At 44.4% G+C, this 27,787-nt stretch overlaps 1 protein-coding gene across 4 annotated transcripts in view; it reads left to right on the plus strand.

The window, feature by feature from the left end:
* ZFHX3 (zinc finger homeobox 3) overlaps positions 1 to 27,787 on the plus strand; it is a 930,873-nt gene that overhangs the window by 766,837 nt on the left and 136,249 nt on the right. For all 4 annotated transcript variants that reach the window (XM_075118499.1, XM_075118500.1, XM_075118502.1 and 1 more), the window contains one exon: positions 17,878 to 17,934. In XM_075118499.1, the coding sequence (XP_074974600.1) occupies positions 17,878 to 17,934 (57 nt within the window). The remainder of the gene's footprint in view (positions 1 to 17,877; positions 17,935 to 27,787) is intronic.

Here is a 27,787-nt window from a genome sequence, read left to right on the forward strand (position 1 = left end):
GATCTGGTGTAGCAAGAAGTTTTTGAATAGAAATATTTAGGATTAATGGTCACTTTTTTTTTTTTGCTGACATTTATTCTTCAGCAGAGTCAGGTGCTTAACATCTTCAGAGGGAATGCCCCTCTTTCAAAATGGCCTGTCAACTCTTGAGCTCAATGGCTTGGAGGCCACAAGCTGCCTTTTCTTAGCCCCGATGGCCACTGTTTCACGTGGCTCCCACTGGGAGTGAAGCAAAGCTTACCTCAGAGAAGATGATTGTCCCCTGCGCTGTCAGGGGGCAGAGGAGCCTGTGGCGTCTTGGCTGTGGGAGAGATACGGGCTTTGGGGGAATGGTAGCTGTTTTTGAAAGAGGACAATTCTTTGAATTTCTCTGAAGAGAAAAGTGTTCTTCAGCCACTGCTGTAAAAAGCACCATGAATCCTACATTTCTTTTCCAAAGGTACCGATTGCATTGAACCTAGTCAAGTTTTATTTCTCTGCCAATTTTTGTGTAGATGGACTATACCTGAGCTGACATCATGCAGGACATAAAAAGGTCTGGCAGTGTTAATTTTCTTAAATAACCTCTTTTAAATTTATTTCAACTTAAATGAATTAACAGATTTACTTGTTAAATTCTCAAACTTCATTCAGTACTCAGCATAAGTGCTATAATTTTGGGCAGGATAACATCTCAAATAGTGATCTCCCACTTTAAAACTCAACCTTGACTCTGGAGCCACGACTGCCATTTCTATAGTAACAATAATCATCACAATAGCCAAACTATATAGTCTGAAAAAGAAAAGGACCCTGAGCTGCTGGAATCTCCTGGATTAAACTCTTCCCACCGGGAAACGTTCTACGGGGAGGCGTTGCTGTTTAATTATTTATTTTGATGTTTGTAGCTCCTGTTTGGTGGTTCTGGGAGTAATACACAAAAGATGGGACGCAGCAACTCCCGCTGAGGGTTTGCCCTAAACTCAGGTGTCAAGGCTTGTGAGGTGGTGCTCGACCTTGTGTATTGTAAAAAAACCTCTGCTTCCATCCTCCCTTAGCTTTTGTTATCGTACTCACATTTGCATGAAGAGAGGAGGGCATCTTGATTCTTTGAGTTGCACTGTGGTCTGGCATTGTTTTGAATTCTTCTGTTGCATTTTGGCAAACTCCAGGGTAATGGTGTCTTTATTATCAATTATTATGGTAGCATGTAAGACCCTGAACAGGTCTGATCCCCATTGTGCTAGGTGCTATACTATTCATCTGTGCAACACACAGTAATTCTGTTTTTGCAGCCCAGGAGGTACTGGGCCTAGTGAGAAAGGTGAATTGCATTCTCCTGCAAAGTGACCATGGCAGGAGACAAAATCACTGTCTAGGGTGCGCAGCTGGCCAACTTGAAAGGAAGTTTCTCAACTGCTGCCTTATCCGTGTCAGTGGTTGCTCCAGTTGCACAGTGACTGGAATACGGATACGGATCGGAATCGGAATCGGAGTGCTCAAGGAGGAGGGGCCAGTATGACTGTACCAAACATGTAGGCATGCTAGTACCACCATCCCACTGTGTTCAACCCTGCATCTTCGTGACTTCCAGTTCAAAAAGAAAACTATTTTTACTTTGTCTGTTACTTCTACTTCCCCTCTGTCAGAAACTGTTTTCGTTGCATCCATCGATGTAATATCTAGGTGCTAGTCTTCACTACTGGCATGCCATCTGCCACAGATTCACAGGATCGGACCTATGCCCCAGCTTTTAAACTGTCTCTTGGAGGGGCCCCTTCAGTGTGCCAGTCCCCTAAGAGGTCTCACTCTTCCTTCAGGTTCAGTCACGTGGCCTCCCTGCTTCAGAGACTGAGCCTCTGGATTCCAACCCTCTTGCTTCACACCTGCGCGTCCGCACTGAGAGAGGCTCCTGGTCAGAGACTTGTAGCCTCTTCAAAGATTAATGCACCTCTGCAAGTAGTTGCAGTGACACCAGGCAGCCTTTTCAAAACAGAGTGGGATTTATTAGTCAATTGGAGCACAGCATTGGGATATCTTTAGGTTAGTATAGAGAAATAAAGGTCAAAACATAGTCCATCTAGCCAAACCAGAGCAATCCAGCAGCCAAGCTGTAATGGATTCCATTTTAGGCCTTTTCCCTCTGGGTATGTCTGCACTGTAACCAAACACCGATAGGTAGCCCATGTCAGCTGACTCAGGTTCATGGGGCTTTGGGTATGGGGCTGTAAAATGACAGTGTAGATGCTTGGGCTGGAGCCTTGGCTCTGGGACCCTCCACCACTGCAGTGTGGGCATATCCTCCGTGACCCCTTAATCAGTCCAAGGTGAGAGCAGCCAGCCTCTTCCAGAAGCCAGCCCTTTTCTCTCCTGCCGGCCTCCTCCAGGCAGGCCCATGCTGAGTTCACACCCCCACCTGCTGGAGCTTTCCACTGTTGAGTGTAGATTGTTCAGTCAATGGAGCTTTTGTTGTGTTTCTGGAGCCTCTGTTGATCTGAACCAGATCCTTAATGACCCTATTCATTGCATCCCAGACTACAAGGTGACACCCACACTTCCTTTCCTTTGCTGTGCCAGGGACCCTTTTGCACCCACTGGGTAGGAAAACAAAGTACAGAGGGAAACTGAGGCACACTCACTGTTTATAAAAATATTACAGAAAATTCCAACTTCTGACTACCCTCACTCAACCAAAGCCATCTGGTTATGTGTGTGTGTGTGCATGCAATGCCAAATCAAATGAGAGTGAAGCACTTTCCACTCCAGCACTAACTCAGGAGGATGTTGAATAGCAGCACCTTAAGTGAGATATTTTTTAGTCAGCACATCTGGATACCTGGCATCTGAGCGTTTTAAAGAGCTGTCCTTGGAGCTGTGGATGGTTAATGTTGTTTTTTTCAATAATTCTTGTGTCAAGGTTCCTTCCCCACTCTGAACTCTAGGGTACAGATGTGGGGACCTGCATGAAAAACCCCCTAAGCTTATTTTTACCAGCTTAGGTTAAAACTTCCCCAAGGTACAAACTATTTTACCTTTTGCCCCTGGACTTTATTGCTGCTGCCACCACCAAGCGTCTAACAAATATATAACCGAGAAAGAGCCCGCTTGGAAACCTCTTCCCCTCCCCACCCACCCCCAATCCTCCCCAAACCCTACACCCCCTTTCCGGGGGAAGTCTTGATAAAAATCCTCACCAATTTGCATAGGTGAACACAGACCCAAACCCTTGGATCTTTAAGAACAATGAAAAAGCAATCAGGTTCTTAAAAGAAGAATTTGAATTGAAGAAAAAGTAAAAGAATCACCTCTGTAAAATCAGGATGGTAAATACCTTCCAGGGTAATCAGATTCAAAACATAGAGAATCCCTCTCAGCAAAACCTTAAGTTACAAAAAGGCACAAAAACAGGAATAGACATTCCATTCAGCCAACTTATTTTATCAGCCATTTAAACAAAACAGAATCTAACGCATATTTAACTAGATTGCTTATTAGCCTTATACAGGAGTTCTGACCTGCATTCCTGCTCTGGTCCCGGCAAAAGCAACACACAGACAGAGAGAACCCTTTGTTCCCCCCACAGCTTTGAAAGTATCTTGTCTCCTCATTGGTCATTTTGGTCAGGTGCCAGCGAGGTTATCTTTAGCTTCTTAACGCTGTACAGGTGAAAGGGTTTTTCCTCTGGCCAAGAGGGATTTAAAGGTGGTTAGCCTTCCCTTTATATTTATGACATCTTGGAACACTGGGTAAGTTCCAGAAGTCTGGAAGAAAGCTAATACTGTGCTAGTATTTCAGAAGGGTAAATGAGACAACCTGGGTAATTATAGGCCTGTCAGCCTGATACTGATCCTGGGCAAGATAATGAAGCAGCTGATACCTGACTTGATTAATACAAAATTAAAGGAGAGGAGTATAATTAATGCCAAGCAACACGGGTTTATGGACAATAGATCCTGTCAAACTAACAATCTCTTTTTTGCAGAGATTACAAGTTTAGTTGAGAGAGGTGAGTGTGTTGATGCAGTATGCTTACAGTTCTGTAAGGCATTTGACTTGGTACCACATGACAATTGGATTAAGAAACTAGAATGATACGAAATCAACATGGTCCACATTATATGCATTAAAAACTGGCTAAATGACAGATCTCAAAATGTAATGGCAAACAAGAATCCTCTTCAAGCAGTTTTGGTTCTAGTGGGGTCCCACAAAGAGCAGTTCTTGGGACTGTGCTATTTAATATTTTTATCAGTGACCTGGAAGAAGACGTAAAAACTGAATGTCTGCAGCACCATCTAAACAGCCCTGTAGCCCAAGCCAGGCCAGCCGCTGGTGTTTAATTGCAGTGTAGGCATACCCTAAGACTCCTTCATGGACTGGGACTCCCTTGTGCTACGTTCTGTACAAACACAGAACAAAAAAGTTCCCTGAGGATTTTACAATGCAAATGTAAAACCAGAGAACAGATGGATACATGCAGACGGGCATACATGGAAACAGCAAGACAGTATTGATCAGTATGATAGGTGGGGATAAAGTTTTTGCAGATGACACAAAGATTGGGAGAGTAGTAAATAATGGAGAGAACAGTGGTAAATAATGACCGAGCACGATCTGGATTGCTTCATAAAGTGGGTGCCAGCAAAAATATGCATTTTAATATGGCCTGATGTAAGGTCAACTTGTAGGAACAAAAGAATTCAGATCATACTTGCAGGATGGGAGACTCTACCCTGGAAGGCAGTGACTCTGAAAGGATCTGGAGGTGGGGGCCAGCTGGATAATCAGCTGAATGTGAGCGCTCAGTATGAGGCTGTCGCCAAAAGGCCTAATGCGATCCTTGGGTGTATAAACAGGGTATCTTGAGTAGGAGTAGAATCTCAACTATACCTACAAAATGATAAGTTCTAAACTCACTGCTTCCACTCAAGGAGAAGATTTTGGAGTTATCGTGGATAGCTCTCTGAAAACCTGTGCTCAATGTGCAGTGGCAGTCAAAAAAAAAAAAAAAAAAAAAAAAAAAAAGCTAATGCTAGGAACCATTGGGAAAGGGATCGCTAATAAAGCAGAAAATATCATAATACCACTGTGTAAATCCATGGTGCCCCCACATCTTGAATACTGCATGCAGTTCTGGTCGCCCCATCTGTAAAAAGATGTATTAGAATTGGAGAAAGTACAGAGAAGGGCAACAAAAATTATTAGGGGTGTGATATTGGCAGACCAGGTGCCAGTTCATGCCAAGGCTCCTATGTCTCACTGAACATTGATAGTTGCATAGCTGGAAACCAGTCTGGCTTGTGTGTTACTCCTGGGGGAATTCTGCGCCACTGCGCAATGCAGAATTTTGTAGAAATTAATGTTGCGCAGAATTTCCTTTCTTCCCCACAGAAATGGTCTGTAAAGATGTTGGTCGCCCCTAGGGACCTCTGGACCTGGCAGAGTCCAGTTTGCAAATACAAGACAAGGCTTGGGGGGGACGGAACTGGAGGGTTCCCAGCAACTACAGTTCCCAGCACGCCCTGAAGGAAGGAGGCGGCGGTGTGCAGGAAACCATGCAAGCCAGGGACCCAGCATCAGGCTCTTTCTCCCGCTGGATCCCTGGGCTCTAGGAGAGTAGGCTCTGAGTGTCTGGGCCGGGGGGAAGGCCTGCAGCTGGCCTCTGTGGGGGAGAGGGTGTGGGTGTCTGGCCCCCAGCTGGGCTCGAGGGGATGGGGGTGGAAGGGTGCAGAGAAGCAGCAACTGGGTTGTCATAGGGGTTTCTTTAATGCTCTACTCCTGGGGGAATTTTAGTGTGTGTCTGTATTGTTACAGACATACTTGCTGACAGGTATTTTGAAATAAATTACCAAAATAATTGAAACTGGTGTTTATTATATCGTGTTATTTTGACAAATAAAATTTGCAGAATTTTGCAGAATTTCAACATACTGTGCACAGAATTTTAAAATAGTGTGCGCAGAATTCCTCCAGGAGGAGTGTGTGTTAGTAGTGTTAAAACAGGCTTTAGATTTTTAAAGATGTTTAGTGTTTGGACTTTATGAAATGCTTGTGAGTTGCTGCATGTATTAATCTCACTTATAATATCTGTATCCCATGTTATAAAGTAATATTTAAGTGTTGGCTCTGTAACTATAAAAGTGTTTAGCTATGAAAATGAAACCCCCATAGTCAGAAGACAAACATTAAATATCAATTTACACAAGATGTCATCTTCTGCCCTGCAAAAGAAGGCCTGTACATACCTACAAACCATTGTGGAACATAAGTGGACAAAAGACTTTGTTGATTGTTTTCCCTATCCCCACAAAGCAGGGACGTGCACAAACACTCGTCCCATCACAGCTTGAACGCTGGTGGAAGGGAATAAAAATTCCTGTGAAGAAGAAATTGTCATCACGATGCTGCTTGGAATTTGGAGAGGCCAGTATTTCTAAATATTAGCATGGGATCCCAAGCTGCTTAGCTTGGGTTAGACCTGAGGTCCTATAGAGTTTGCACATTATAGCAGCTTCTATTACTTTTTGGAACCTAAGACTGTAACTCATTGGTGTGTGTATGTTTACCTGCTTTAACCTTGTAAATAACTCTTGTTTCCTTTTCTTAGTTAATAAGTCCTTAGTTTATTACAGGATTGGCTACAAGCATTTGTAGTTGGTGTGTGATCTGAGGTGCAGTTGACCTGGGGTAAGTGACTGGTACTTTGGGACTGGGAGTAACCTGAACATTGTTGTACCAAAGATCTTTACAAGGGACCTCTATTACAAAAGCAAGTTTGCCTAGGTAGCGGGATAGACTGGAGTACCCAAGGGGACTGTCTACGACTCCATGGTAAGGTTGTTACGGTGCCTGTGGAGTTCACACTCGGTGAAATCTAAGTACAGAACTCACAACCAGTTTGGGGTTTGTAACAGTCTGCCCTGAGCCTGGCTGTCACGTTCATGAGCCACTCCGTGCAGCTTGACAAGGGGAATGGAACAGATTCCATGTGAGGAGAGATTAAACAAACTGAAACTGTTCGGCCTAGAAAAGAGACGGCTAAACAGGGATGATATAGAGGTCCATATAAAATCACGAATGGTGTGGAGAAAGTGAATAGGGAAGTGTTATTTACCATCTCACATAACACAAGAACCAGGGGCACCCAATGAAATTAAGAGGCAGCAGGTTTAAAACAAACAAAACAAAGTATTTCTTCACACAATGCACGGTCAACCTGTGGAGCTCATTACCAGGGAATGTTGTGAAGGTCAAAAGTATAATGGGTTAAAAAAAGAATTAGAGAAGTTCCTGGAGGACAGGTCTATCAATGGCTACTAGCCAACATGGTCAGGGATACAATTCCATGCTTCGGGTGTCCCTAAATCTCTGACTGCCAGAAGCAGGGACTGGATGACAGGAAATGCATCACTCACAATTGTCATGTTATGTTCATTCCCTCTGAAGCATCTGGCCACTGTCAGAAAATGGGATACTGAGCTAGATGGACCATTGGTCTGACCCAATATGGCCATTCTTATGTTCTTATTGTTATATTACCTCTGTATTTAGCATTGGTGCAACAGTTAACTGGAGTATTGTATCCAGTTCTGGTGTTCACAATTCAAGAAGGATGTTGATAAATTGGAGTGGGTTCAGCGAAGAGCCATGGGAATCATTAAGGGATTAGAAAACGCGCCTTATAGTGAGAGACTGAGGAACTCAATCTATTTAGCTTAGCAAATAGAACATTAAGAGGTGACTTGATTATAGTCCTTAAGTGCCTACATAGGGAAGAAAATTTGATAATAAATGGCTCTTCCAGCTAGCAAACAAAAGTCTTACAAAATCCAATGGCTGGAAGTTGAAGCTAGACAAACTTCAAACTAGAAATAAAGTGCAAATTTTTAACAATGAGGGTGATTAAGCACTGGAACAACTTTAAAAGGGTTCTGCATCACTGCAAATTTTTAAATAAAGATATTGGCTGTTTTTCTAAGGACATGGTCTAGTTCAAACAAACTATTTCAGGGAAGTCCTATAGCCTGTGTAATACAAGATAGCAAAGTAGATTATCACAATGGTCTCTTCTGCTCTTCTGGCTTTATAGTCTATGAATATTTGAAATTGTTCCATGGCTTTCTTGAGATGGAAATGGAGTAAAGAGTTTCAAAACTTTCTGGGTATGTATATTACAAGCCGACAGCTGAAGTGTGTCTTTGGGTAAATAACGCCATAAGCAAGGAGAATGAACATAGCCCTGCAGGATATATTCGGACCTACAGAGAAGCAATGACTGGTAACGGCCTCAGTCCTCCTTTGTGATGCACAGTATGGATTTTTCAATGTTATCTCTGATCTCTGTAGGTCTATATGTCAGAATGAATGAGATAAGATAGAAACTGGTTCAAATGGAATCCAGATCTTCTAGTTTTGAGCCTTTGATTTTTAGGAGATTCCTTTGCATTTGTCCCTTTTCTAGGTCCTAGGAAGCTCTGGATCTAGCACTTCAATGGAAAATGACAAAGCATCCATTTGTAGTTCTCGCTGCAGCTGTCTAGTTCTCACATGAACTTCTTGAAGTGAAGGTACTAACCAAGGCAACACCTCAACACCCTGGCCTTTCCTGGCCAATGTCCCACCTCCAGCTATGGCCACCCCGATACTTCAGAGGAAGGAGATTAAAAAAACAAACAGAAAGCATTGGGATGGAAAAATCTCCTCCTGACCCCTGCAGGTGACTGGCTGAAACCCTGAATCCATGCGCTTTCAGGTACATAAGACATAAACTAAAAGTGAGCCCAGGGCTACCAAGCCCTGTTCCTTGCCATTACAAGCAACCCCTTCATACAATTCCACTCAAACTTGTCCCACTTTCTCTTAAAACTAATTAAATGGTCACCATAGCTCCTATTGCGAGGCTGTTCCAGAGCCTCACCCCTCTGATGGTTAGAACCCTTCTAATTTCCAGCCTGAATTTGTTCATGGATAGTTTGATATTGTACTTCATCTTAAATAGCTGTTCACCCTCCCCGGACATGTGTGGTCTGCCCTTGGAGTTGGAGAACCCATCTGCTGGAAGGGTGAGTCTGAGGCTATGTCTGCACTGTGAAAATAAAATGTGTGTTGGTCACTTGAGTTAGACCAGCAGCAAAGACATGGCAGCTCAGTTTTTGGGTTAGCCGCTCAGGCAAAACCTAGAGGGGGGAGCCTGGGGTTGAAGTCAAGCTGCTAACCAGAGCTAAAAGAAGAGTCGCTGGGTCTTCACAGCTACTTTAACCCAAGTTAGCAATTTTTGCAGCGTAGTCAGACCCTGAGTCTTTAATCTGTGACTTGGGCTTGAGGACAACAGCTTCCTCACACATCCACAACCCTAGCAGGGTGTGCTGGCATTTCCCCTCTAGTTCTTTCCCCAAAGTTGGGAAACTCACTGAAACTCCCTATGTGGTGCTACTGGCTCAGTGTGATGTTGGGTAGAAGTGTGAAGGCTGCCATGATTGAAGCTCCATGCTATTGCTCCTGTCCCAGCAGAGGGTTAGGTGGGGCTGTGTTGTTGTGTGTCAGGGTCCAGCTGAGAGTTAAAATTAACATCCTGGCCACTGAAGATCTCATGACACCCTTCATATGCATGGAAGATTTCTGAATTCGATTTATACCGAAAACCAGTGTTAATTACATTCTGCCTACTTAAATCTCCCCTGTGCGCTTTCTTCACTTTTTTCCATATTGTGTTGCTGTGATGCTGTTAAACAATCACCTCAGTTTACCGTAGAAACAGTAAACATTTCAGTGGAGGGTAAAGTAATCCCTTGGCATGTAATCTTAAACCCATTTAACATTTTTTTGTCCTTCTGAAGCTAAAAGTCCATTGTTGGTTCTACACAGGTGCAACTGGGTATTGCAGCACTATGGTATTGTGAGATGAAGGTAATGATATTTATCTTTAAACCGTATTTCACGATCTCTGTTGAATCCTCACAGCCCCTCAGTAGGTATCCCCATTTCATAGAGGACAAAGCTGAGACAAAAGAGGTTAATGGTCTTGTCTAAGGGCACATAAGAAGCAGGTTTCAGAACTGAGATCAGAGCTCTGGAGTTCCTGGGTGTAGCTCTGATGTTCAAGCAACAACTTTCTCAACACCATGATTAACCAGTCCTTCGAGGCGGAGCCACATCTAGAAGCTGGGTGCTCTTCTCTGTTTGGAGGCTGCTAGCAGTGCACAGCACCCTCCCTGAGGAGCGCAGAGTACAATTAAACAGAAGCAGTGATGGGCTTTGGAAATTGATCTGCTTTCCCTGCAGTTGTCTACATAGAAAAGCTTGTGCAGGTCCTAATTGGTGCAGAGTAGTAAAGTCACCCCTGCTCCAAAGTGAGCCAGTTCTGCTGGGAATTGTGTGTGTGTCACCCTCCTACTCATCTGTGTTCTCCTCAGGGACTGGGCCAGCTGGCTGTCAGGGTGGGTTGCTAGGAAACCAACATGCTTTGGTCTCAGTTTCCTTAGGACAAGACCCCAGCCAACACTTCAGGGCCTGAAACCAGCATGGATCAAACGGAAAATACAAAAGAACAAGTGGAATGCTGTGACCCCAAACCCTCCCCCCAGTCACCCAGCTCAAATTCTTTCCATGGGCTTGTGATTCTTAGAAATGAATCTCAAACAGTTAGGAAAGGGGCAGGCAGAGGGACCTGTGCCTGCCCGTTTCACTTCAGGAGCAATTTCCTGTTTGCATAGGACTGGGAAGGTAGAGTCTGTAGATCCCACACAGCAAGACTTCCTTTCGCTTTTAAATTCTGAAGGCTTCACCTGTCACTCCCTCTTATTTCTGTGACTGCAGAGTGCAAGGTTTTGATTCTCTGCCCTGGGGTAGGGTGTGTCGTCTTTGAGTATCAGGACTCATGGTGAGGGGATAAATAGCAGGTAACGTATGATCTCAGTAAACCCTGATTGACCTTTCCCACTGATAGATTTGGAAAAGTCTGCTCCTGGGACACAAGGACAGTTCTAGCCCTGAACTCTCCTCAAATTTCTCAGGTCTAGTCAGGAAAAGTTTGGCAGCATAACTATGTCAGTTAGTGTGAAAAATCATAATCCCAGGGGCTGTCAAAATTCCTAGTGTAAACGTAGCTGTCCTGGCAAAACCCCCGACAGTCGAGCCTGGGACGTACAGCCTATTTCAAAGCACAGGCAGCTGTGAGAACTTAGCGCTTCTCCCAGTCAGAGCAGGGTGGTCCAGTCCCAGGTCGATGCTGTAAGCAGATAGAGCACCCTCTGGAGTCTGCCTGAGCAGAGAAGTTAGCTGCCAAATGCTAACGTGTCTTTACTGAGCATGTGTAAACAGTTTTTTTTTTTTTAAAGGCTCATAACTTGGCCAAATTGATGTGTTTTCATAGGAGCTGCACTAGGCACATCCCTGACACCAGTGCATCCTCTGTCAGATTTCAAGTATCTCCTCCAAAGTATTGAGGTGCTAGAGCTTCTAAAAAGTCTCATTTTGTATAGGAGGGCCATTTTGAAGAGGAAGGTTGTACAGTATTTCTTAAAGGCAGTCATCCCCTGGACTCACCTAATCTTTCTTGGAAGATTTTGTTCCATAGCAGGATGCCCTCAACCAATAGGTAAAATAATCCTATTCTCTGTGTGAGACTGGAAGCTATGTGGAGCAGGGACTGCCTAGTCTTGTGTCTTTGTTGGCACCTCACTCTGACGTATCCTTTATTATCCAAACTGTTCACATTCCATTCAAGTGATTTTATTAAATATTAACAAACTTTCATATCTATGCATGATATTAACACAGTTTGACATTGTGTTTAGCTCATAGCTATTATCAAATAGCTTCCTAACTCTGTCCACTAACAGAGTTTCCTTATGGGCTACTCAGATCAAATTAACTAGGTGGGGAGGTTTGTGATGGTCCTTGGTTCCTGGGAGAGTTCTTTCTACAGTCTTGGGCCAGCCCCCAAGACAGCTTGGTCTCTTGCAAAGATGAACTTTGCCCTTATGGTAGAAAGTTCCATTGTGTCAGAGGAGTCAAGATGTCAACTATGATCTTCATCCTGGAGCTTTAGGCTCTTTTAGATACCCTGGGCCCAGGCCATTGAGTGCCTTGAAGATTAGGACCAAGACCGGGGTAGTCCATTATTTTTTTTTGTCATGGTCCAAATTTCTTAGTCAAGGTCCAGACTCCAGAGAGAATAATAATAATAATTAATGATAACAAGTAAGTGATTTTTGGGGTTTGTTCAAAAGCATTTGGTGGTCTGGATTTGGCCCACAGTCCACCTATTGACTACCTCTGACCTAGATCTTTAACTTTATTTGATATTCTGTGGAAAGCTAGCACAGGGAGTGAAGGACTGGTCTGATGTTTGTGGTAGCCTGTGTTGCTGAGAAGTAGTGCTTTGTGCCAGCTGGAGTTTCCTAAGGCATGAAGGCTTCATTGCGAGGCATATTTCATTGCTGTATACCAGCCACGAGGTGACATAGGTGTGTGTAACTGAGGCTGGGTAATCCATCTCCAGGATGGAGCAGAGTCTCCTAACCAGCTGGACATGGCAGAAAGTTACTCTCAGATGCTTGACATCGGTGAGGACTGATGACTGAGGGCCAACTTAGGTCTGTATATTTTCATTGCCGCCCTTGTTAACGTTTGTGTAGGACAGCTCAGAACCTGATATTGTTCGTCTCTGTGGTACTGGTATTCTGGTACTGGTACTCTCACTTACGGCGAGAGTAAGACCATAATCCTCTGGGGGCACTGTTGCTACTATAGGATTATCTCTTGGGATTCACTAAGGTACATTGCTGTTTTTCAACCTTTTTTCATTGGTGAACCACCCCTCCCCCCATCCCCCCAAATTTTTGACTGGAGGTGCAGATACCTTTGGAAATCTTAGACAGTCTGTGGCCCTCCTGGGGTCCTCAGCTCACATGCTGAGAACCACTAGTGTAGGAAGTTAGTTATAAATAAACTATGTGAAAACAGGATATTCATCAGTCTTTGTCATTGTCACAGTTCAGGGCAGCTGCACCTGTATTCTCCCTCTGAAGTCCAGCAAGGGCACCTCTCCTAGGCTTCTCTCTCTCCAGCCATCATCTCTCTTGGGCAGCGACACACATCTCTCCCTCCAGGTTGCACAGTTCCCTGTCTATGCTGTGAATTCCCCAGCAAGTCAGATCACTCATATCATGCTAAAAAGCTTACCAAATATCACCTTCCCCCATCTCCACAAGGGCTGTGGTCAGTGTCGGTCCTTCCAGCCATTCCCTAGGGATTGGGCCCACGCCTTGGACAGAAGTCCTGTCTGTTTGCTGGATCAGAAAAAAGGCCCTGAGTCTGTTTAAATTCAGGCCTTTTATCCAAAAGTCCTTTGTCTGTCGGCCTCTGGCAAATGCAGTTTGAACTAGCTCATGCAGGCATCCCCAGGGGTGGTAGTTCTCTGGAGGTGTTACCACCTGAGTGAATTTGCCTAATCACCCCCCAGTGTTCTTCGTTTCATACAATCCCTAGCCCAAATGATACATAAACTTAGTACAGGAAATCTCCCAAAGCTATTGCAGGAGATTGCCGTATTTGTAACAATCACAACACTTATAGCTCTCATTTGATTTGAGGTAGTTGAAACAAATAGTGAGCAAAGAAAGTTTAATCTATGTCCAAAGTATTTCCTTGAATAAAATGAGCACAACCTAGTTGGGTCTGGCTGGCTCCAGTTTCCTGTGTAATTTTTGAAGCATTATTACACTGGCCCCTTGTTGTCCGCATGTCGTAGCCTGCAAAAATCTCCTGCAACTGCTCAGCTAGTAACATGATCACAAAGCAGTGTCTCATCACACCGAATAGTTGAGTTTCTAGCTCATTTCTTTCATATGAGTGCATAAAACCTACTGCAGTGCTTTCAACCAGAGCCTTCAGGAAGCTTTCTGCTAGTGAATGCATTGGGCACCAGCTCCTCAGTATGAGAGACAAGTTGGGTTTTTCTTTCTGCTCTGCTTTATCCTCTTCCCCCAATCAAGCAACAAACAAAAATTACCTTGTAGAGACAGGTTTCAGAGTAGCAGCCGTGTTAGTCTATATTCGCAAAAAGAAAAGGAGTACTTGTGAGTACGTCGTCGGATGCATCCGATGAAGTGAGCTGTAGCTCACGAAAGCTTATGCTCAAATAAATTGGTTAGTCTCTAAGGTGCCACAAGTACTTCTTTTCTTCTTGTAGAGACACTTTGTGGTCAGTGAATCCACTTCAGGTTCCAGCCGTGCTTCCTTTCAGTCACTGCCTAGATTGTTCTCATGATGCTGGGATCCCTATTATTTCTGAATGCGGCATATGGTTTCAAGAGCCCCATGCTATCTGTTTCTTTTCCTCTGATTCTGTCTTTTTTTCACCTGAGTTACCCTGGATCGGAGCCCAGCCTGTTACACTTCTCTTGTCTGGCCTGCTTGCTTTGGTGCTGCGGCTGGACTTGTCCATGTGCTGCTTTCCTTTTACCTACCCCTCTTGGCTTGGAGCTGGGAAAGCAGCTCCTTCTCATAGTTGGGGGAGTGTAGATTTGTGTGCCAGTCTTGTCACCTTTACATGTACAGCACAACTGTTAAGAGCATCTCCAGCTGAGCATTCCTTCTCACATGGGGACGCTAAGTCAAGAGGGCCTGTCTGCTCACTGGTGGGTGTTTGGTTGATTTCCAGTTCTAATTCCATGTCACCTGAGGGCGTTCAGAGACTGGGAAACAAGAATAACTAATGACCTGGAAAAAGTCTCATATGAAGAGATTGAAAAGATGTAAACTCTGAATCCAGCATACAGTTTCAGGAGCCCCTCTGTTTCTTTTCCTCTGATTCGGTCTCTTTTTTTTTTTTCTCCACCTGACCATTTTCTCCATTGACTGTGTAGAGAAGATGACTAAGAAGAGGTATGATAAAAACATACAAAATATAAATGGTATTGAAATGGGGCATTTCCCTTCCCGCTCTCAAAATACAGGGACAAAGGTGACGCTCAATTCAATTGAGAGGTTGCAAATTTAAAATTGATGCAGAAATACTTCTTTACAACACACACTAAGACTATGCAACTCACTGCCACAAAATAAACTCTTGCTCTCGGTGATAACAAGATTCAAAAAAGGATCAGACATTTTTATGAATAGCTAGAGCCAGACTTGTCCTAATGAATATTTTAGGAAAATTGTGGAAGAGATAAACCCTTGATCTTCAGGGCATAAGCCAACTTTGAACTATTAGAAGTTAGGCAGAAACTTTCCTTGGGAGCAGATTATTCTGTAAGTGTCAACAGCATGGTTTCTTGCACCTTCTTCTGAAGCAACTGATGATGGCCACTTTCGGATGCAGGGTACTGGATTAGATGGCCCTGTGGTCTGTTACATTTTGACAGTTCAAACATTCTGCTTTGGAAGAATGCCACTGCTATGCCCATTATCTCCATTGCGTGTCATTTCCAAATGTTTGCTTCAGGTTTTTGGTGGGGGGTGATATTGTAAACTGAGAGGCCCTCAGAGAGTTAGGTCTCATGGACATAGCTCACATCCTCCAGCACAAAAATTAATCTCTTGAAGCATTCTAGGTGTGTTTCTAATGACTGCATTAAGTGTCACACTCTGCAGACTAGCGAGGGAAGTGTGTTCACTTGTCCCCTCCACTGGAACTGCCTTGTCCACCCCTTGCTCCTCTTGTGCTCTTCCAGAACAAGCTTTATTTATACCTTTCTGCCTGCATGGGTTAATCCAACCCAAAAGCAGGTAGGACAGTACTATTACAAAAACTCGATAGCAGTCTCTTAAAGATCCTCTGAACAAAAGATACATGCTTCTCAGAGGTCAAAGGAAGCTACTGAGGGTTTGCATTGCCGGGGGAAAGACACAGACACATTTCAGTGGTAACATGGAAAATAAATAAATAAACCAGCTCTCCTCTTCCTCCTCCCTCCCCTCACTACTGTTGCAACCACTTAGAGCTGGCCTGCTGGATTTACTCAGTAGCATCAAACTCCATTTTATTAATCTGTATTTGAACATCTGTAGTACCTTTCAGCTGAGGATCACAAAGCACTTCAGAAGCGTTAACTAAGCCTCATAACGCTGTAAGGTGGCAAAGGTAAGGGATCTTTAGTGTTTGCTTTTCCTGCCACTGAAATGCAGTAGTGTCTAGGGTAGGACTAAGCAACTTTTTAATAGACTTTGACCATTGAGGAGCGGAAGACGAACAGAATAACCATATGAGGTGGGATTTGGCCAGGGAGCAGGAATAATATACACTTCTATTCAGTTACTCTGGGATTTTACCATAGTAGTAACCATATAGTAACTCTGATTAAAAAATCAAAATTAGCAGACAAGGAAAACACAAATCTGATCTTTGGATTTTATTAAAACATTTGATATCTCAAAATCATGACCTGAAACATTCAAATTGGCTTGGGTAGGAACAGTGTTATGGGGGCTAAAAATAAACCAAACAGTAGTGAGGAACAGCAGTGACATGAGTTTGAATGACCTCTCGGGTACAAAGCTGGGTGGTAAGGCCAGTGTTCATTAACATCTTTCTTAATGATCCGAAAGAAGTAAACAGCATCCAGATGTAGTTCACTGATGATACCAACTTGTTAAGGACAGAAAAATAATTCTGAGGAACGTAGAGATACTGGGAACGTAAGCAGGAAATTATCAAATGAGATTCAACATAGAAAAATGCGGCTAATACATCTTGGGGAAGAGACTCTGTAATGAGGGTACTCTGAGCAAGGGAGAGATTGGGAAGCAGTGTTGCAGAAAGAGAACTAAGGGTGACAGTGGGCTGTGAATCAGAGATGAGTTTGCAATGTGATATGGCAATAACAAAGCCATTGCAATAGTGCAGTTGTTCTCAAATTTCATTGCACTGTCATCCCCCTTCTGACAAGAAAAATTACTGCATGACCCCAGGAAGGGGGACTGGAGCCTGAACCCACCCAGAGCCCTGCCATCCTGGGGGGCAAAAGCTGAAGCTTGAGGGCTTCTGCCCTGGGCAGGGGCATGTAACCTTGGCCCACCTGCCCAGGGCTGAAGCCCTCAGGCTTCAGCCTGGGCCCCATCAAATCTAACAGCAGCTCTGGTGACCACATTATAATGGGATCATGACCCACTTCGGGGTCCCGACCCACAGTTTGAGAACCCCTGAAATAATGGGCTTCATGTCCAGAGGCTTTGTATTGGGTAGCCAAACCTGGCCCTGGATGTGGACAGGATATAAGTCAGCATCTCACCTCCTGCTTCTTCCATTAATTTTTCCAGCAGATGTAACCATGCCAGAGCATGTCTTTTATCTGCCCGCTATTCACACCATTGCACCAATTAACCTTTCAGAGCCAGAATGCATACCTCCATTTCCCTTCTCTGGAGTTTATAAGATGGGCTCACCTGCAAGTTCAAAGCATCTGTGAACTTGAAGTATAACAGTCTTAGTTTTCACATTCTTTCTAAAAACAAAGGAAGTTTCCTGACCCAAAATGTTAAGATATTAGTGGTTATATTATTTAAACAAACATTATTACAATGTTAATTGTTTTTTAAAAAATAGTTGAAAGCCTGGAAATTCAGAGTGAAGATTTCAGATTGCTGAGCCTGTATCCACCTAATGTGGCCTGTCTGGCTAATTTTGTGAACTGCACCTTTGAATGTGAAATCTCCTGGCATGTGTGTCTGGAGGGCAGGACTGGGAATCAATTCAAGATGGCGGCAGGGTTGCCAACTTTGTAATATTTAAAAACCAGACAGTCCAGCAGGAGTGCTGGAACCTCCCCTGCCCCTTGAGGTCTCACTCCCGCCCTGCCCCTTCCCCCTGAGGCACTTCCCCCCCCCATTACCTCTTCTTCTCCCCCCACCTCCATCGTTCACTGCTTTTCCCCTCTTCCCCCCTCCATGCAGGGTCTGGTGGGACTCACCTGCAGAGCCGGGGCTGGGAGCTGCAGCCACCCAATTCAGGTAAGAGGTGGCCTGGCTGAGTAGGTGCCGGCACGGGTGATGATTTGATGCCTCCCCACCTGCCCTGCCCGCAGCGACCAGACTTTGGGTGTCCGGTCAGTAGATCTGACCGGACACAGTCAGGTGCCCTTTTTGACTGGACTTTCCAGTCAACAGCTGGACACCTGGCTACCCTAGCTGGCTGTCAGAGGGAATAATACATCCTCTAAACAGAAAGTAGGTTTTGCTCTTCCTGTATGAAAGGCTAACAAACAACCCTGCTTTCCTCTGTCTGAAACCCCCTGTTTTTCCAACCCCAGACTTCATATACCTCTTCCTCCCTCATATCAGCCACCAACACTCCTCCAGTTCACCTGATAGTTGTAGCTAAAGAACCAAAATGTGCCTGTTCATACTGTATAGAACAGTATAAGGAAGTAGGATCTTTGGGCCAGGGCCTGTCTCTGGCCATCACCTCCTTCCCAACCACAGGCTGGCTTCTTCCTGCTCCTCTCCAGCCCCAGCGAGATGAAGCTTTTTGGATGCTGGTCTCTGGTTCCTCCTAAGATGGTTGAGAGAAGAAATACATGGAGGAAGGACAAGTATTAACCGCTAGGGTTGGTACTGTGGAGTTGCACAAATATGGAGTTTGCAGAGCTTCATCTTGGTGCTGTACATCCTAAAACATAGGCTTTGCTGTTGCACTTGCCAAGGAGCAGCTTTTAAAAATAATGTTCAACATTTTCGTCCGTCGACAGTGACGGTTCCTCACGGAGGGCTAGCCCCTGGAAAGCATGACGTTTGTAAAGCTGTATCTGTTAGTGGCGAGCAAAACCTCCCTAATTTAGCTTCGTCTCAAACTTTCAAAAAAATCCACCTTTTGGCTGAGACTAAACAATTGCAAACATCACAGTATTTGATAGTGAAAGCTCCTGTAAGTACTGGAGATGTCAGTGCAGGAAAGCTTTCTTGTGAGGCTTTTAGTCATGTCTATTATTTGCATAGTGAAACTCTGTCGACTGCTTTGAAAATTTACCTGCTGATGTCGTTTATGTAAAACATGCATCACCTGTGCCAATTTTCCAACAGTATTTTAATCTCTGGGCTCTGGTGATCCAAGCTTCCCTCTTAAGCTTTGATTTGTACACAGCCTCTTGTTGGTTCTTTCTGCAGTTTACTCTTATGATCAACATTTGTCCTCGTAATGTAAATTGGTCGGGATTAAGGTTGCCTGCAAAAAGCATGGCAGTCTCACCTGTCCTGCTAAACAGCAAAGAAGTCTTGATAGACAAAGGTAAATAGGTCATCAGAGACTGCTGCAGTAGCAGCAGGGTCGGGGAAGGTGGATCGTGAGGTAGCCGGAGAGGTCTGTTGGCTCCAGTGAGAGCAGGGAAGTGTAATGCCAACTCTTGTGACTCTATCATGAGTCTTGTGATATTTGGTGTTCTTTTTGAAGCTCCAACTCCTGGAATCAGGTAATTACGCTAGAATCTCAGCTTTCATTTAAAAAATAAGCAAATTCCTAGCCCTCCTGGTTGCAGAGAGAAGCTTGAAAATCCAATCAGAGTGCCCCGTAAAGGCTCAGAAACCAGAAGGCAAATGAAAAGACGACAAACCACCTGTATCGCTTTTCCGAAAGTTAAATGAATTTTAAGCTAATAATGATTGTTGGGGTTTGACTTGGATATTTTTGAAGGTTTGGGGTTGGTGATAGTGAACGAAGTGGAGCAGCTGCTGAGCACGGAGGGCACTTTATAGTATCAATATTGAAAGACCTGGGTGCGAAACGGGGCACTGAGTGCTCAAGTCATTCCACTTCAATTCCTGGTTATTCCTGCAGTGGTAGTTCACACACACATGCAGATAAGGGATGACAGTTAACGAGGGAGAGGCCTGAGAGGAGGACGACTGCCATGGTGGAATGTCCTGAAACGTGCTTAATATCCTGTGCACATTGTGTTAGTTTGTCTTTAGATTTTTAAAAGTGAAAGATGTTGACCAAAAGAAGTAAGTCTTGAGGTTTGAGAGCAACACTTGCCAGAACAGTTTTGATCCACATATGTGGGACACTAGGAGACGTACCATTGACTGTGACTGTTTGCTCATTATTGAGCTTGCTAATGACAGTAGCATGCCACTGTGTTCATCTGCCCCGGTATTGGAGCATGTGCTTGTGAGAAACATTCTATGGAGGATGTTCAGACGCAAGGCGATTGGAAAGCTCTTAGAAATTCTTAGAGACTAACCAATTTATTTGAGCATGAGCTTTCGTGAGCTACAGCTCACTTCATCAGATGTTTACCGTGGAAACTGCAGCAGACTTTATATACACACAGAGAATATGCTATTACCAGCAGGACAGTGGGGTGGGAGGAGGTATTGTTTCATATTCTCTGTGTGTATATAAAGTCTGCTGCAGTTTCCACGGTAAACATCTGATGAAGTGAGCTGTAGCTCACGAAAGCTCATGCTCAAATAAATTGGTTAGTCTCTAAGGTGCCACAAGTACTCCTTTTCTTTTTGCGAATACAGACTAACACGGCTGTTCCTCTGAAACCTCTTAGAAATTGTGTTCTTAGGAGGGAATTGCTCCGATATGGCTGCCAGTCTCGTAATGGAATAGTAATGGGAAAGCGGAATACCATGACTGCAAGCAGGATGCCAAGTGAGCTGAGCCCCTTCACTACAACTGTCTTTTTGTCATGTGTTTATAAGGTCCCTAGGCCAAGGGGTCCTGGTCTGTGAGTAGGGACCCAAGGTGCTACCACAAGACAAATAATAATTTGCCAGATGGAAACTGGCACCTTCAGCCACCTGGTTTTACTCCATTCATGTCTCCTCCAGTTGTTTGTTTGACTCTTGGCCCCAGTACAGCAGTGTTTTCTTCCTCTTGATCCATGACTTTCAGAGGAGGAAGTGGCTGGTGGGTAAAGTTGAGCAAAGAGGCTTTCCAGGGACTTGCTAAAGAAAGTGGGAGGGATCCTGGTGATACTTTTACGCATGTAATGAGCATGCAGAATCTTTCACCTACCTGACTCTGTGATGAATGATTAATTCATGTTCTCAGGCCAACTGTGCAATTAAGCCAAAAAGAGGGAAAAGTCCAAGTTAAATCTAATTTGGCCCCATCTTGTTTTCTGTTAATCTATGCTGTTGTGTGTCCGTCTGTCCCTGGAGAGTGTGGGGGGGCTTGCTGCTTACTGAAGCCTGCATAAACAATATCCTTGTTAAGAGCTGATCGGTTTAGGAAGGCCATGTGAAGAAGCCAGCCTGCCAAAGGCAGTGAAAACTGGTGCTGTTGCCTCCCTCTGGGCTTTAGCCCCTCCTCATTAAGCTGTTCCGGGCTATTGATTGGGAGCTTGTGTTTGGAAGAGTCTTACTTACTCCATGCATTATCTTGACAGATTGATCAGACCTGATTGAGAACCTCTTAAAGAAACGAACAGCTGTAATGGGAAAGTTGGACTCTGTCATCTGTTAGGATGATTCTGGGAGTGAGAAGAACAAGGCTGACATCTTGGAGCAATTGTATTTACAATTAACATGGCTGAAAACGATTGCCTCTATTGATCCCCCCTTCCTGCAATTACAGCCCCATTGTTTACATTCCAGCACTTCGGTTATAAAAAGGAAATTCAATAATTATTGCATTATTTAAAGTTAAAGTGCCACAGAGTTTGCTGGCTACGCTTGCTGGTTGATTTAACGTTCAGTAAAATCCATGTTGAGCTCTCCATCTTTAGGCTGAACAATATTGGCTTTTAATGAGACTTAAAGGGGTGGGGGAGCAAAACCCAGTCTGCTGGGTGTTCGTCTGGGTTGTTTATGGGGGAAACTCAAAAGCACTTCAGAGCAGCCAAAGGTATTGTTTGTTCTTCCCTCTTCACCATGAGGAACAGCCTCATGGCCACCAGAGATTGCATGTCTGGGCCAACCACCTTTCATCTTACTCTAAACCCCAATGGGGACATCTCCCCTCCCTTGCTTCCCTCTACTGGCATATGTGGGGCACACAGGGGAGATTGAAGGTTCAAGGGGGTTATTGATAGGCCAGTAATGAGGTAGAATGAAAAGCTTTTCTCCAAAGTATGAAAAGACTGTGATGGGTCTTATCCTTTCTGGGTAAGATGGCTTGCTTTTTCCAACAGGCTGATCCAGGACTCAATAAATAACTAAAGGAGGATAAAGTAATTAATGCAAATAAACATGGGTTTATGGAAAATAGATCCTGTCAGACTAACTTGATCTCTCTTTGAGATAGCACATTTGGTTGATAAAAGTAATAGCATTGACATAATGTGCTTAGGCTTCTTAAGGTGTTGGACTTGGATTCCCACAGGGATCTGTTCTTGGCCCTACGCTATTTAATATTTTTATCAATGACCTGGCAGAAAACATAAAATCATCACTGATAAAGTTTGCAGATGGCACAAATTGGGGGAGTGGTAAATAATGAAGAGGACAGATCACTGATTCAGAGCAATTTCGATTGCTTGGTAAACCAGGCACAAACAAACAGTGGCTAAATGTAAATATATACATCTAGAAACAAAGAATGTAGGCCATACTAACGAGCAGAGGGACTCTATTCTGTGAAACAGTGACTGAAAAAGATTTGGGGGTCGTGGTGGGTAATCAGATGAACGTGAGCTCCCCGCGTGACTCTGTGGCCCAAAGAGCTAATGGGATCCTGGGTGCGGAAACAGGAATCTCAAGTAGGAGAGGTACTGGTATGACCTCGGCTGGAATCCTGTGTCCAGTTCTGGCCCCCACAGTTCAAGAAGGCTGTTGATTAAATTGGAGAGGACTCTGAGAAGAGCCATGAAAATGATCAGAGGATTAGAAAACCTGCCTTATAGCGATCGACTCAGAGCTCTGTCTATTTATCTTAACAAAGATGACTTGATTAGAGTCTAAAAGTATCTACGTGGGGAACAAATATTTAATAATGGGCGTTTTAGTCTAGCAGAGCAACAGATAACATGATCCAAGGGCTGGAATTGGAAGCTAGACAAATTCAGACCGGAAACAAGACGTAAATTTCTAACCGTGAGAGTAATTAACCATTGGAATAATTTACGGCATGTCCTGGTGGATTCTCCATCACTGGCAATTTTAAAATCATGATCAGATGGTTTTCTAAAAGATTTGCTGTTGGCGTCATTTTGGGGGAGTTCTCTGGCCTGTGTTTTACAGGACATCAGACTAGGTGATCTTAGTGGTCCTTTCTGGCCTTGGAATCTATGCAGTATTATCTTCAAGGAGACAGGTTAGACGATGGCAGCTTCGAAGACCCCGTCCAGAGACACAGGGCTCTTCTCAGTGATGCTGTTGTCAGGTGTTTGACACGTGCATGAAGGTGTACTATAATTCCTGCCAGGTTCAGTTATTGCCAAGCAGGATTTAAGAATGAGAGGATCCTCTTTAGGGGGAAAAGAAAGCGAAGACCTGCAGAGAGAACCTTGGCAAGAGCATGTTTGCACCTCTTGTGATATTTGATGTTTTTCTTAAGGTCCCAGCTATGGGGGCTGTGATCACATCAAAATCTCAGCTTTATTTTTTGGAGAGTGGGGAGGGAGAGAATGTTTCTAGCCATTAGAGTTGTGTAGAAAAATGTAGACAACATGAACCTTAAAGGCTCAAAAGGCAAACAAAGACCTAAATTTGTTTTTAAAAACCTCATTGTTTGTTCAGTGATTGGGATTGGCAGTACTGGGAAATCTTGACTTTGGGGAGAAAATTTTAGGGTGAAGACTATGATGTTTGGTTACAAAAATGACCAAAGAACCCAATTTGCAGACAGGTGTGGGACAGAAAGTCTGGACTTTATACAGTGTGTGCAAACTGTTTAGAGCAAGGTGGGAATTCCTGCTTGGAAGCATGTATAAAGGCAAGGAAATAGAGGTCTTTCAAGGTGAGGGTGTGGAGATCACTTCTTTGTGAGCAATACACAGTTGAAGGACATGGGAGAAATTTAGAGACAGTGAAAGTTCTTCTGTTGAACCTGCTGCAGTGAAAATAAATTATTTCTTGTTCCTGCAGACATCTGGACAGGCAAGCCCAGCAAGGGGTTGGTGGTGAGCAGGCCACCCCCTTTCAGCAGTCAGGCAGCATGTGTTCTCACTGTAGTTAGTTTCCCCAGCTTCTCAGATGGCTCCAGGAAATTCTAGCAGGGGTGCAGGTGTGAAAGGAGAGTAAGATGAATTGAGCCAGCTCTGATTTTTATGGAGTACTTGGAACAGGCCAGCATCAGACAGCTGCTTCCACATGACTTTCATTAAGGATCCAAATTCTTGTGTACAAGTATTGTATGATTTATCTAGTGCAGCTTATGGCTCTGAGCTGTGGGGAGGGGGGAAATTTTGAGGCATCTAAGATCTTCTGAGGGCCCTGATTCCTTCCCCGAGTCACAATATTCTGCATACATGGGTCCTAGCCTCAGGTTCTAGGGATCAATATTTTGGCGTCTTATCTAGATTAATAGATTATAAAACCAGAAGGAATCACTGTGGTCATCTAGGCTGACCACCTGTATAACACAGACCAGAGAACTCCCCTGAATTAATTCCTCTTTGAACTCACGCAGATCTCTTAGAAGAATATCCAGTCTTGATTTTAAAATTGCCAGTGATGGAGAATCCACCATGATCCTTGATAAATTGTTGCACTGGTTAATTAATCTTGCTGTTAAAAACGTGCAGTTTATTTCTAGTTTGAATTTGTCTAGCTTTGACTTCCAGCCATTGGGTTGTGTTCTACCTCTTTCTGTGAGACTGAAGAGCCCTCTATTATCAATTTTTGTTCCCAGTGTAGGGTATATATAAACTGTGATCAAGTCACCACTTAACCTTCTCCTTTTTAAGGTGAAACGGTTGAGGTCCTTGAGTCAGTCATTGGAAGGCAGGTTTTCCAATCCTTAATTGTTCCTTTTGCTATTCTCTGAACCCTCTCTAACTTACTAACATCCTCTAGCTTCGCTGGAGTTCCTCATCGCATACAGAGTTACAGCCTGGTGGTAAAAATGGAATCCTTATGGGCATGTGAAGTGCTTTCCACATAACCCCAGGGTCAGGAATTTGTATCTATTGTATCCAGTGGGCCCCAAACTGTGGGGCATACTCCCCTAGGGGGCCACGGAGGAATATTCGGGGGAGCATGTGGCGGGGCCAGGGCGAGCTCCCACCGGGGGCGAGGAGGGTACGCCACGCTTCCAGCCCTGCCGGCAGACCAGCTCTGCCCTCATTCCCTCTCTGCCCCCAGTCCAGCTCCTCCTCCATCCCCAGTTCCACCTTCAGCCCACGCTCCACTGCTGAGGAAGCCTTGGCTGTGCAGTAATGGAGGGGGGGCACGGACAGAGTCTCTTACTGGTAAGGGGGATGTGACTGGAAAAGATTGTGCACCACTGCAATGGGCAGACTGAATTCAGAGGGCCACATTCTACCCTCCACTGTCCCTGTGTGACCCTGTATTATTACATTCAAATCCGGGGAGAGACTGTCTCTTTGTCATTACAGCAACAGTGCTGTCCTGTTTCCAAGGTTTTTTCCTGAACCCCCACTAGTCAGGAGTTGGAGGCAATGAGGCTGGCATGTGCTGTCCACCAAGACCTCGCTCACACAGGCTAATGGCAACAGCTGCCAGTGTGCCAGTACGTGTGTACACAAGGGCTTTTGAAGTAGTTTATATTCTTGGTTTTCTCTTTTTGTCCCCTCTTGGGGAGAGGCAAGTGCTAAATGGGACGTATCTGTCTAGATGCAAGCGTCCCTGAGGCATGGCAGACTGAAGTGTTTTGTGCCTGTATTTGGCTCCTGCTCGCCTTCCTCTTGCAGCCGTGTTTGGTAATTCTTTTAACATCTCTCTTTAACTGACATTTACCAGTGCATCAATTACAGCAACTCCAGTGCTGGAAAGAAGGCTGCGTGAGAGGAGAGGTGCAAGCCTTTGCTCTTTAACATTACTCCTTTCTTTCACAAGACCTCTTAGAGGAAAACTTGTCTCTAACAGTTCTAAAAGAAGAGAATAAAGACCCCTCTTTGGGCACTGATCTTCAGCACACCAGGGAAAGTACTGGATAATGTTGTTCAGTCAGCTATCATTCTTGATATGAAATGAGTCCCATCGATTTGTAATACTAATGTACTGCCATGAACCCTCAGCCAGTTTAAGTAGTATAGAGTGACTGAAGAAAAATCAACCCTGGGGGGATGCAGGGGAGAGGGAGCACTCTAGTTATTTATGTTGAGCCTTTGGAGGAGTATCACAACATATCACCCTGACAGGGTAGAGCAGGCATGTTTAAAATGATCCCTTTGCAGCAGCAGGTTCCCCCAGTCCACCTGATCCCTCCGGGCTGAGGCAGAATGCCTACACCGTCACCTCTAAGAGACTGGAGGCAAGAAACAAGAACTGAAAGCAAGCAAACCAGCTCTCTTGGACTGAGGAGGCAACGGGTGGGAGTTCTCTCTCCGCAGGGTTCCCTCCATGGGATCTGAGCAACATTAGGGGAGAGAGGGAGGTTTTTCCAATTTTGCTGCTGCCCAAGCCTCCAGCTATCCATCTTCCTTTTCTCTTTTTGTGGGACTCAGAAGGGAGAGTCCCAGATCTGTGGCCCCTGGGTGGGCAACAAGAGAGGAGCCACACTACTATGTACCGCCTGGGCTCTGCAGGTGAGGAGCCCTGATCCTTGGTACTTGTAATGGGTTAGAGAAGTGAGGCTGCTTTTTTGTGGAGACCGGCAGCACCAGGACTCTTCTGTAGGGTGGTGGGTGGGAACTGGTTAGCAGATCCCATGGCCAGCAGACTTACGGGGCACCATTGACCCTCAAAGGTTTGTTAGGGTTGGGGTTCCAATCTTGTGAGGTCCCTGGGGTCTGCCGTAGCAGCACTCCTCTCCAGCAGACTTTAGGATCTTCTAAAATAAAAACAGGGAGAAGTTCCCACAAGGTGAAGTGAAGGTTGCAGACATAGTCTGTTGTGTGTTTCTAAAAAATAATAAACATTACAAAGCAGGCAATTCAGAGTGAATGTTGCACTTTCACAACAGGCTAGAGTTACGCTTTACATCGCCACCAAACCTTTAACTCGGACACACTGAAGATGGCTCGTGGATTTTAGGCAGAAGAGAGCATTTCATTCCACTGCACTGTCACTGGGAAGTGCGAGTCTAGTGTCTTAATGCTACAGTAGGAATTGGCTTCCTGCACAGTATTAGTAATAAACTTACTGTACATATTCAAAAGAACACTTCCAAATTAAAAGCAGACCTGCTATGCTCAAGTTAGCAGTTCAAATGTGGAAGAGTTGTGTGTTAATTAACAAATTAAAGATAATTATGTGGTTAAGGTGTCCTCCGTTATTAACCCTATTTTTTAAAAGGTGTTTTATACATATGGGTCTGGATAGGTTTAGCTAGTTTCTGCTTAATGCATTTATTTGTATTGCAGTAGTGTCTAGAGGCCCCAGCTGAGATCAGGGCCACATTCTCCTAGGCACTGTACACAGTAAGAGAGAGAGAGAGTCTCTGCCCTGAAGAGCTTGCAGTCTAAATACAAAATAAAGAGGGGAAGGAAGGTAACATGCAAGCAGAGTGAACAATCTGACGGTTGCAAATGTCCTGTTAGCTCCACAGTTTTAAAAAAGAATGGTGGGTGGGGTTTGTTAGGAGGGGATGGGGGCATTGAAGGGATGGAAGAAAAGGGGAAGGGAAGGAAGGAGAAATGGAGCATAGTGTCATTCCTTCTCTCATTTGTTTAAAAATTACATTGTCCACAGTGATAGGCTGTGAACGTTTATTGTGCTGTTGCTTATCAGAATACAAGCCGACACAACCTTCCAGGACAGATGTTCATGAACAAGAATTGGAAAGTTAGTCGAT

This window comes from Caretta caretta, chromosome 12 (genome assembly GCF_965140235.1).
Source record: "Caretta caretta isolate rCarCar2 chromosome 12, rCarCar1.hap1, whole genome shotgun sequence".
Lineage (NCBI taxonomy): Eukaryota > Metazoa > Chordata > Testudines > Cheloniidae > Caretta > Caretta caretta.